This window comes from Amphiprion ocellaris, chromosome 22, assembly GCF_022539595.1.
Source record: "Amphiprion ocellaris isolate individual 3 ecotype Okinawa chromosome 22, ASM2253959v1, whole genome shotgun sequence".
In the NCBI taxonomy this organism is placed as follows: Eukaryota; Metazoa; Chordata; class Actinopteri; family Pomacentridae; genus Amphiprion; species Amphiprion ocellaris.
The window spans coordinates 11,967,964-11,979,694 of NC_072787.1; the positions used below are offsets into that span (position 1 = coordinate 11,967,964).

The 11,731-nt window shown below is 40.4% G+C and overlaps 1 protein-coding gene across 7 annotated transcripts in view; it reads left to right on the forward strand.

The window, feature by feature from the left end:
* The window catches only part of relch (RAB11 binding and LisH domain, coiled-coil and HEAT repeat containing), a 36,749-nt gene extending 27,710 nt beyond the window's left edge, over positions 1-9,039 (forward strand). For 4 of the 7 annotated variants that reach the window (XM_035946422.2, XM_023266219.3, XM_035946424.2 and 1 more), the window contains 6 exons: positions 1,972-2,035; positions 2,122-2,260; positions 2,354-2,470; positions 4,699-4,787; positions 5,313-5,383; positions 7,710-9,039. In XM_035946422.2, coding sequence (XP_035802315.1) covers positions 1,972-2,035; positions 2,122-2,260; positions 2,354-2,470; positions 4,699-4,787; positions 5,313-5,383; positions 7,710-7,830 — 601 coding nt within the window. In that variant the 3' untranslated portion in view covers positions 7,831-9,039. Of the gene's footprint in view, positions 1-160; positions 244-1,971; positions 2,036-2,121; positions 2,261-2,353; positions 2,471-4,698; positions 4,788-5,312; positions 5,384-7,709 lie in introns of those variants that run through there. The other 3 variants (XM_035946423.2, XM_023266220.3, XR_004847029.2) reach the window with 2 other exon arrangements.
* Positions 9,040-11,731: the final 2,692 nt, after the last annotated feature.

Genomic DNA, 11,731 nt, shown 5'->3' on the forward strand with positions numbered 1-11,731 from the left:
TATCCTGTCACTCTTTTTTCTCTCTTTATCTCTTCTATATTTTTTCTTCTTTCTGTACCTCTCTCTGTCCTCTACCTACATTTCCCTCTCTCCTCCTGTCTCTGTCCCATCCCACCATGCCTCTCCCTCTCTCTCATCCTGCTGTGTGGTGGGTTTGCAGTTGGTTCTCCGAGGCATGAGTGAAGCATTAGTAGATCGCCGGGCAGCTCCAGCCCTTATAACTCTGTGCAGTGGGCCTGAATTGTGAGTCAATCGACACAAGAAAACCTCTCTCTAAACATTTTACATTTTGTGGGCTGCATCCTTACAGTGTAAAACAGTGTTTCCCTATAAATCTGTCTTGCTGAAGAACCTTGATGTGATGCCAGAACCGTACATCTTAATATTTGACTGATGAAGCAGTTTCTTTAACCATCACAAAAACTCAGCAGAAGATAAGAATCTAAAGTCACTGGCCTCTCTTCTTCTAGTCTGTCTTCAGCATAGACTGATATGATGTCAGTGAGCCACAGTGACTGGATGATTGCTTAAAATCTTATTTTGTTCAGTCCTTTGTTTTTAAGTATAAACAAAGGACAATCCTCTTAGTCATCTCTTGACAGTAATTCAAAGCATTTTTGGCTTGGATGTCTGTGATGAGACACGGTGCTGAAATTTGAGGCATCGCTGTTGGAATGCAGCCCATTTCATCTTATCATTCTTTGTATTTAAATGCACACGTTAAAGAGCGTATACACCTGTCCCCAACTTGTACATCAAACACATTATTTTAAAATCTTAATCTATATTTTTAGTAGTTGGAAACCATTCCAAAAATTTGGTTTGATATCCCTCACATATCTTGCTGTGTCTACAATCAGTAAACTTTTGACTCCAACAATCCCTCGGCGGCCCATTTGTATCCTTTTCTGGTCCTACTGACAGTCGAATGATTATCTAATATCTCTCTAACAGCACCCCATTAACCTTGCCTAATGCAGTTCATTTCAATCATTGATTATTGTGAGTTGTTTTAATCATCATATTTGTATGTATAAAGCAGATTTGGGAATTAAGTAACCACTTAAGAGAAAGTATATGTGAACCCATTGTCTTGGCATTGTTAGCATTTCGTTTTTAATTAGCCCAACAAGGATATGGTCAATCTGTCATACCAAGTATAGTATTGTTAGAAAATTCAAATAAAATACAGATTTGAGTCAAATATTTTTTGCAAATTGTTTGCTGTTTTTGTGTTACAATCTAGAAAGCTGGCACCATTTTGTACACCTTTATATCCTCTGTGTGTCATGGTGTACCAGATGAGTGGCAGTAACTTCCCTAAATGGATCATTAGAGATCGGATTGTCACCATTGTAACTGACAAGTCAAAAATATACTCACTTGGTTAGTAAAGTAGCATCAGTAAAGTATTGATAGCATTGACAGGTCCTGCATTTGGCACTGACAGTTCATTTTGTCTGAATTTCACTACCTCTGGTCATGTAATAGTTCTAAATTGGCCATACAGTAAGCACCCCTGTTGTTGCTGTGGTTAGCAACATGTCATTACTATATAATTACTATATTTGGATGAAGCCTACACCATGTGTTAACCAAAATAGTCCAATTTCTTTGTGGTTTTAGTATAAATGCTGCACTGGATGTGGCACTGTAGTAGAAAACCTGTACAAATATGTGATTTAAGTCGATTTTGAAATCAGTTAACTTGCCCAGGAAATCTGATTGGTGCCTCCCTACTGATGATCATCATACCCTGAAGCCATCTGAGTTGCTTTAATGTGGTTTCAAAACAATCTGAAGAATCACACATTATGGCATATATCAGATAACAATTTGCAGATGACGTTTGACTCATTCTGATTCAGGCATAAAGACACGCTACTGGAAAAATTCAAGAGTACTTCAGAGAGTGATGAGGTGACTGTGAACGGTCAAAACATTGTGTTGCTTTCCTGCTGTTTTTTTTAGCTCGGTGAGGATATCTACTATTCCTGCCTTTGGTACCATCATGGAGACCGTCACACAGAAAGAGGTAGGGAATTAAATGTAAAACTGGCCAATGTGCAGATGATGAATCAGTCATTGTAAAAGGTTTAAAAATACTTTGCCTCTGTGTAGCTGCTGGAGCGTGTTAAAATGCAGCTGGCATCGTTCCTGGAAGACCCTCAGTACCAAGATCAGCACTCTTTGCACATGGAGATCATCAGGACATTCGGGAGGGTTGGACCTAATGCAGAGCCACGCTTCAGAGACGAGTGTATGTAAAACACACAAATGCAGTAGAAGTCCCCAATACCGAATTGTGTTTAAATGTCTGTCATGTGCTGCAACTTTTTGTTTGTTTCTGTAGTTGTGCTGCCACACCTTCACAAGCTGGCGCTGGCTAACAACAGCCAGCCAACGGAAAGCAAGAGGATTGACATTGCCACCCAGCTGTTCGAGGCCTACAGCGCCCTCTCCTGCTGCTGTATCCTTCCATATGTCGTGGTTTGTGTAAATTAGGCCATATGCTGGCCAGCTTTGATCTAAAATCTTGATAGAGACTTTAGTTTATAGCCCCAGTAGTGACTGTATTTATATTTGTGTATAAAACTTAAGGGGAAATATGCGTAGTCCACTTTTTTCTAAGAGGTCACCACACACATGCTTGTATAACTACCGTTCTTATGTATTTCCGAAGGATTTACTAGAAGTCTGTGTCAAGGTTGGCTAGGGTCCACGGTTAGCTGTCATAACACTGAGTCAGTGGGCAGACCAATTGAATAACCGGTCAAATGCTAGTAACACCGGTCAGATGTGCCTGTGTAACTGTGCGCTGGTACGTATCAGCACAGCCCCGGTGCCTGAGTGCATGGATCACTGTGTGCGTTGGCAGAGTTTGCCTGTCATTTGGCAGAAGGAGAAAGGAAAAATAAGCTGCCTCCATTTTGGGGCTAGAGGTAATTACAGGGTTGGTTAAGCAAAGGAAAGGATGAGAGAGGGAGAAAGCGTGTGAGAGGAGGAAAAGGACTGAACATCAAGTCCAATCCTTAGGAACAGTTCCCAGGACAAGACTCACGTTTACATTACCTCTGCCGTGTCTCTGTCGTCCTCTTCTGTGATTCTTTCGCCTCTTACCATTTCTCACACTCTTTTTTCCTCTCTGCTTCTTCCTTCCTCTGTCAACCCTACCCCACCCAGGTCCAACTCACGTACACACAGACAGAGGACAGCTGGTTTGAGGTTCATTCCTGTGGATTTTTGTCAGGCTGTGATTTCACAGTGCAGTAGTGTCCAGGAGGTATAGCCCTAACCTCAGAGGCCTTGCCTCCCACTGCACTTCTTTCTCTTGTAATCAGTGTGACAAGCTCTGAAGCTGTACATTCCCATCTCTATAAATATAAATTTGTTCACTGCTTGTACCTTATAGCTCTGCTGGAGTTGACAGGTGGCAGAACACATGCGGTCCTGGACATAAAGTTTAAGTTTGTGTCGGCCTATTTTGGTGGCAGATGAGTGGAATGTAGCTTTCAACAGCACAATGATGAAGAACCTTTTCAAAATCAAAAGAAAATATTTGAAAATCAATTGTGGTTTATTTAATTCATTTTCTTTTAAATTGCTGGCAGGTTTATGTACATTTTTTAATTCTCTTGAGGTAAACCCCTCCCATCTGGTAATTCCTGGAAGCACCATCCAAACAGTACAAACAGTAATAGTGACTGTCTGACCTTGGGAACAGCACTTCCTTACTTTACGTGTCTGTATAAGTGGCAAGAAAACCAGGAAAGTCTGACTGGATACAAATTGTGATCATTTTACACCAGGTGAAAAGTTATTACAATTGAGTAAGTGCATTTTGTAATTTTTTTATGACAACACTGAGTATTTTTTGTTGTAGTGCCGATCAACAGTTGAACGACGGTTGATAGTCTATTTGTGGTGACTTTTTAAGAATTTTCTTTCCCAGATTTGATTTTAATTTTAAATATCTTTTGACTTAACCCACTGAACTCCAAGCAGTTTCTGTTCATTTTTTGTTCCTATCACATTTTGACTCATTGTGGGCTCAATCCTCACTGCAACAGAAAGTCCTGCACCTCTATGGAAACAGTACTACCATGGTTAGAGCTCAGAAGCGTCTTCTGTGCAGTGTGACAAAAAGAAAAATGGAAATTGAATTTGCAGTACTAGAAGAAAGGTAATTCTGCATAGTATAGATATTTTACTTGTAACATCTTTAATCTGATTCCATAGTACTTTTTCCATGCTCTCCGTTTAAACACAGCCTGCAGTTCAACCCTGTTCAGCTGAAAAGTCAAGCAACTGCTGGAAAAAGCTGAGTTACTAATGCCTTCATGGTTGCAGTGAGAAGCCACAATTGTTGTTTTTTTGTTGTTGTTGTTTTTACAGAATCTGGTGCAAACTATTAATTTATGGTGAATTTTTAAAAGTGACTTGTAAAGTGATTTTGATCATATGTCTCAGTTTTAAGCTTAAATACGGTTACAGTATGGGATGGAGGTACACACCACTGATGAGTCGTTTGAGGACAATTCTTTCTGGTTTCAGAGTTTTCTTTCAGATAGTAACAGGCTAGGATCTTGATTTCTCCACTTTGATTAGTAATGCACTTATTCATGGTGCTTTTGGTCAACTGGCATTTTTCCCCCACACTGTTTTTTTCTCCCTTCCTTCCCTTAACGTCCTGTGCAGTCATTTCCGAGGAGGTGATGGTCAACCATTTCCTGCCTGGCCTCAGGTGTTTGCGCGCCGACATGGAGCAACTCTCTCCCGAGCACGAGGTTGGTAGACAAATAAACATATGCATCCATGGGGATTTTATGTTTTTATCAGACACTGACTGTGACGCTTCACGTTCATTCATAAATGCAAGTACATTATCTCATCTGCATGCTTATGCTCTGATGGCCCAGACTGTCTCCATTTTTCGATCTTTTCCTCCCAGAAGATTGCACACAATAAAGACAATGAAGACAGACAGTGTGACTCTTAACTTCTTTGTCAGATACACTCATAGACACACACCTACCATATTTATTTGCGTCTCAGAATCTCACGCGATACATTTCATGTGAGCATTTTCCCAAGGTGACTAACGATCAGCTGATTCTTCTCCTCTCTACACATCCATTCTGTCTGTAAGCTCTACATACCAGGTGCTAAGACTGGATTTTTTTTTACAAATAGTAAAACATAGAAATACATACAGAGTCTTTATTTTGCTTGGTGATGCCTGTTTTGTAGCACTCCAGTACATACGAATATGCTGTTAACAAATCAGCTTGATCTGTTTCTGTCGTTCACAGGTTATTCTAAGTTCTATGATCAAAGAGTGTGAAATCAAGGTGGAAAACAGAGGAATGTCAGACGCACAAGGGTGAGAAACATTACAAAGGTCACATTTGCTTCATCAATTCTTCTGAAAGGATGCATTATTTGATGAGATGGCTATGTGAGTGACAACAGTCTGAAGTAGTCCTACTATGTGGCAAGGAGCCACTTTACAGTGTTGGGATTCGACCTGTATTGTGGGTTTACCTCCCATGAGGAGAGCATATAAAAGTGTTGGAACCACACTCATTATGTGGGCATCTTCATAGAAGGAGAGAGGAGAAAATGAGTTGTTTTGCTAAAGCTATGGAAGCTGGGACACAGGCCACATTGCGGATATCTTAGAAAAAGAAGAATGTGTATATGGATATAAGAATATGTTTCCATATCTGCATGTGCTGAGTTTTGGGTGTGTTCCCTCAAGTCATCAGACAAACTCTGATGTGCTCAGAGATTTTAGTTCCTCTTTCATTTTCAATCTGTCTTCAATTTCTATCCCTATAATTGATGACTTGGTTCATTATTTTTGCAGCATGCATCTTTTTTACTTCCTGGCATGAAGTGTCAAAACCCTGACGTTTTGTGCTTAACAGTAGCTTAGTGACTTCCCTGTCAAAAAGGCTTTTTGAAATAGTATCTCATAACATTGGTGTAGTTGTTGCTACCAATGTATCACTGAGCTCTGATGTTAAAGTCTCCATGCTCACATACTTCTTGATGCTTATAAAGTTTTCTTTGGTTTAGTTGTTGGGCTTAGTGTAGGGCTGCAGCTATCGATTATTTTAGTAATTGAGTATTCTAGCGATTATTCTAGCGATTAATCAAGTAATCAGTGTCCATGATTGGCATGCGCGTTACAGCATCAAAAGCGGAAGTGAGCGCCCTGTGCAACAGAAATATCTGTCCCAGTGGAACATGGGTAGACATCTGTGGTGTATTGTACATATATAGTACAGTACAGGGGTATTCAAGTACAACTCAAAGCCATATGAACCCCACATGTATTTAGCTGGTGATGCAGAAATCGCATAAATATGTTTTTATATTTGGTTCATAGCTGGTACTGCAGCTGATAGAACACAAATAAGAAAACTGATCAGTTTATTAGCATTTCTTACAGAGAATATTCAATCAGTAACATTAGTTTCACTTTGAAATTAACACAAATTAAAGTGAATTCCTTCATTATGGGACAGCGTCAGACCTACGTGCACTTCAATACAATATCATGTTTGAGTGTATGAAGTTTGATAGTTTTATTGTGCAGCTGTCTGTTAGAAATAAACGGCTGCATTGATCAGTAAAATAAATACATTAACACACATTTTACCGTTTTCTACCAACATTCCAGTCTTGCATAATTTACAGTCACAGCATTTTTTACTGTCTTTTACGTTCCTCATTGTTCTTCATTAATAGAACTTGTTCGCGGTTCATTTTGTGCGGATATTAAATGAAGTGTTAAACTCTTGTTTGTGTGGACGAGTTTGAAGCAGAAAGTCTGAGTTGACAAGGAAAGTTGAAAACCACCTTCATACCTGTTAACTCTGACTGAGGTTTTAGTTTTTGTCAAGCAGACTTAAACAGAGAAAGTCTGACTATGTTAAACTGCCTTCTTAGTTCAGTCCTCTGATCTGCTTAACGCTGTAAACACGAGAAAAGCTGCGCCGGTTAAAATAAGCGCGTATAGGTCCGGGTCGTATGGGATAAAGTCTGGGTCTGGACTCGGACTGCGGTCCGCCAGTTAGTGACCTGGGGTCTATTATGTAGTGGATTAAACGAAGCCTCGATTCAGAGAATTTTGCCTCGAGGACTTTTAGTAATCAAATAACTTGAGGAATTGTTTCACCCCTAGTTTAGTTGTACATACATGCAACACTGTAACCTGAAGATGGCTCACAGGAAGTCTGAGGTCTTAGTCTGTAATACTTGAGGCATTTTGATAACAAATTCTTAAGGTTGTTGTCAAATACTAGTGTTGATCTGGCTGTCATGTGCTACTTTTTACCAGTCAGCCCAGTCTGAACTTCCCACAATGCATGTTTGTCCCTTTGTTGAGCAATGCAGCAGCTTGGCAGAGAGCTGTAACTTTTCCACTTTATCAGTCTGAATCTCCACTAACTCAAAAGAGGAACTTGTGGAGCCGTTAGACTGTAAAAATCAGGAGGGGCTATATTGCCAAACAGCATTCTCTCCCTGATGAAGTAGAGTAAAGGCTGAAGTGAGGTCACATAATAGAAGATTTTGTGTAGGTTTGTTGCACTGTTGTGATTTTGTTTTCGTCTTACAATTAAGTAACGTGACAAAAAGGAGCTGAAGTTTGTGGTTGCGGCATGTTCTAACTGACATTTATGCCCTGTTTTTGTCCGTAGCTCGATGTCCATTGCATCCAGTTTGGTGGGTGAGGATGCCAAGACCAAGTTCCTGAGTAAGATGGGTCAGCTGACCACCTCTGGTGCCATGCTGGCCAACGTCTTCCAGAGGAAGAAGTAACCACAACACTGACTGATCGGCCATCGCAACTAACTGACGAACCCCTGCTGTCTTTGGGAGCATCTCATTTTGCTGGGAAAAAAAGCATCGGTTCAGCTTAAAGTAGAAGAAAGTGTATATTTTAATCAATTTGAAAGGGTTTGCTCAAAGTGGTGTTGATTTAAAATCTTCAGAGCAGCAGGAGAATCTGCTACTTAAAGGTGAACAGAAATGGGCTTTTTTGTTTTGCAGCGAAAGCATCTGAGGTTTTCCCCTCTGCTCATTTATTCTCTCCTTAATTCTTAATCATGATGACAGCATTGTCAAGGGATCTGCTTTTATGAGTCACGTTGTCATTTCAGAAAGAGAGGAGAGAGGGGAACACGCTGAACTGTATCACCCAAAGTGATGACAAGGAATTTGTTACCGGGACATTTCTGGACTTGAAAATAGCACTGAATTTGATTTTCAGAAGAGCATAATTTGTCTCTAGGAAACAAAACTTCTGCTGGATTTCATATAGAAATTTAACGGGCGCCATTATGGATGAAAAGGTTCCACAGCATTTGCACAGTTTCTCATAACTTGCATTTGTCAGTGAAATCACACTGACGGTTTGAACCACAGAATGGCAGTGCATCTGTTTAGAATGCCTTGTACAGTGTGTCTGTACGGCTCAGAAGTATCGCCTACTTGAAACTATAAAAAAGTTGTCTTGCCTTTATTTCTTCAACGTCCGTCTCTGGTTTTGTTTTGATAGCTTCTATTTTATAACTTATTTATGTCTTAATGAAGAAAAACGCATACTTTATTCCAACTTCCAAAGAAATTTGCACTTCACTTTACTGTTTTGTTCTTTATTATATATTTTTTGTTTTAATTCAGAGTCTTATACATAAAGATTATCACTACTGTTAATGAGTTTTTTGGGGGGTTTTTTTTGTTTAACTGTTTTGGCAATGTGAAGTTGAAGAGAACACTGGTCATAATTATACCTTTTCTGTCCGTTGCATCTTGTCTCTCAGTGTTGCAGTGTCTCTGATAATTGTACTTTTTTTTCTAAAGTGGGTATTTGGTTATATTTTTTCGTTGTTCTTTTTGGATATGCTCGAAGAGAAACAGTAAATAACTGTATCATACACTGAACTGAAGGGGATGGTACTCGTGTATATTTGAAATTCGTGTCATGGTGTAATAAAAGATGGAGATCAGTTGTGTACTTAAACATAACTGTGGCAGTTTTATTGAATGCCTTCATGCCTTTAAACTTTTCGCTGTGCGCGATGAAAGAAAAGCTCACTTTGGCTTGCGGTTCAAAGTGTCGACAGGTGTTGTAGGCTGTAAAACAAAGTCATTCCACTGAAAAACACACACTCCTACTGTCTCTGTCCCTCACGTCCAACCCTTTGATGTGCTCTATTGTCTGCTTAGTGCAACAAACCAAAGTCCGTCTTATGGGGCATTCCCAACAACTTAACCAAAAAAACCACAATAATAAAAGCTTAGATCCGCCGTCAAGATTACACTATCTCTCAATCTGTGCTATTGTTCGGAAAATTATGACCCAGTGTTAATAACATGGTAAACTTTGGCCTTAATCGATTGATCTCAGCCATCTCTCCATAGGATAATGAAGCAATGAAAGCACAGTCTTACAAATAGGGTTTTCACTGACATGTAGTGAAATCTGCGACATTGATCTGTGTTGAAAATAGGAAAAAAAAGACTCATGCCCCACTTATTCAGTGGTTAAATGTGATGTGGGTTAGCTAACACTGTGATAAAGAGGAATATTTGCATATTTCAGGTAATGTTCAACCACCATCGCTGATAACTGACCAGGTGGACAAATAATTGATACATGCTGGGGGGGCACAGCTCGTGTGTGTTCTCCCATTCCTTTGTGGGCGTGCCTGTGTGTTTCTGTGTCTAAAGATATGTGTGTGCAAGAGACAGATGCCTGATACGTGTGATTTGCATTCAGACTGACTTGTTTTTTTGTACTTGTATGCAAGGATTTGAACCTGCATTTCAGTATGTGCTTGTGAGCATTCATAAAACTCCTGGTATTTTGTTTGCAAGTCGAAATGGCATCGGGCGGGAGCTCTTACTCACACCGGTGCCTTGGGTGACTCACTGATCACATCTGTTTCCAAAGCGAGCAGAAGCAATGCAGATCCGATCCTAAAACCACCGGAACATGGTGGCTAAGATTTAACGTTATTATTCCGCTCTGTTCTGTATGTGTGTGAGGGCCATGTGCATGTTTTTTTGTTGGTTTTTTTTGAGCCCAGTGCACTTTTCACTCTGTTCAAGGGAGACCATGCATAACCCTTGAAGCTTCCTCCAAAATCTCCAAAACAGGCTGCGGCTGTTTTGTTCTATGGAACGAGTGTGTGTGACATTAATCAGAACCATTCAGCGGCTTATGGCGCACGCATGTGTGTGCATTTTTGTGTATACGAGTCGTCTGAAAATAGGCCTACTTCATGAACTTTGACTTGTTGTAAGTGATGCTAAGCAACACAAGCCACATACTTGCAGCGCTACACAGTCTGTGCTCTGACCCTGGTCATTAGAGGTGTAATGCTTGTAAAGCAGCATGCTGTTTGCCTGCTGTGGCTCCAATTTTATACATCAAAACAAGCTACATTGTTTGAAGTGAGGCCTAACAGTGACCTCCCTGTGCTTGCTGGTTAGGTTTTACTGTTTAGTGGGGGGGTGGTGACCTGGTATGAATGTTTTTGGGGGTGCATTCAGAGTCAAGCTGAGGTTTTTGATTGCTAAAAGAGTCAAATCTTAATTGCTACTGTGCAAGCTGCACAGGCCCCACCACAAAACAGCTTTTCTCAGCATGTTTTTTTACAGGAAGAGGGGGTAGAGGAGCCCATTACCTTTAGTGGCTCAGCTTAAAACCTTCAGTATTATCCCTGAGCTCCTGAATAGTGAAAAAGCTTTTGGTCTGATCTTTAGTCCTAATATATAAAATAATTTCTACTTATTTCCCTGAAAACATCTGCAAGATCAGTGTGTGCAACAGTGAGTCCCGCACACCCACAAACATCTCAGTAATTCTTTTAAAATAGTCATGTTTGTCTCCTTGTTTTTCTCCTCTCTAATTTCATTCTTCTGTATATCATTAGGAAGACAGATTCATTTTTTTTGCATGTTTTTCCCTGTTTACCTCCCTCTCTCGTGCTGACCGAGCCCCGGTTTCATCCAGGGTGTGCACATTTAATATTTGCATAACTGTCACCTTGAAGAGAACATGTTCCCCTCTCTCTAACCTTCTCTCTCTTGACATGCCAAAGTGGGCTGGGTCTACTCTGCCATGCAAATTCTGAGGAAAATACAACCCAGTGGGATTTCTCATTCTTTCCTGAGGGTTGAGGAACAGCTGCAATATTTCCTGGAGGCAGTCGCTGTACTTTTTAAATAAATGACTTTTGTAGACTGGAGAGATGGTCATGGGCCCACGCTCCAGGAACTATGCTGGGCCCCGGCCTACTCACTGCCACGATGAATGGCTCATGTGGGAAGTGAAATCTATGAAAGTGACCACATGCTTTGCCTCCACTGGTATCTGAATTCATCTCTGGCACGAGGACATAACTCAGCCTGTCTGATTAATGACACCAAAACTGACAACTGACAAACTTTCTGTCAAAAATAAGTTGTGCAGGTGCATTTAAACAGCTAAGAATTACTGAAACATGCCACTCTAGTATCTCCATTACTATGACTGTGCATCATTGGCAACGTTTATGCCCATTATCAGTCACATATCTATTCAACATTTCTTCAGAAAGACAAGAGATCAGTAGGGCTGAGAGGGGGATGAACTTTTTTTTCTTTACATATGACAACATGGGAGGAGTTCCCTCCCTCCCTCAGTCACTCAGTTTTTACAAGCTGTTGCATG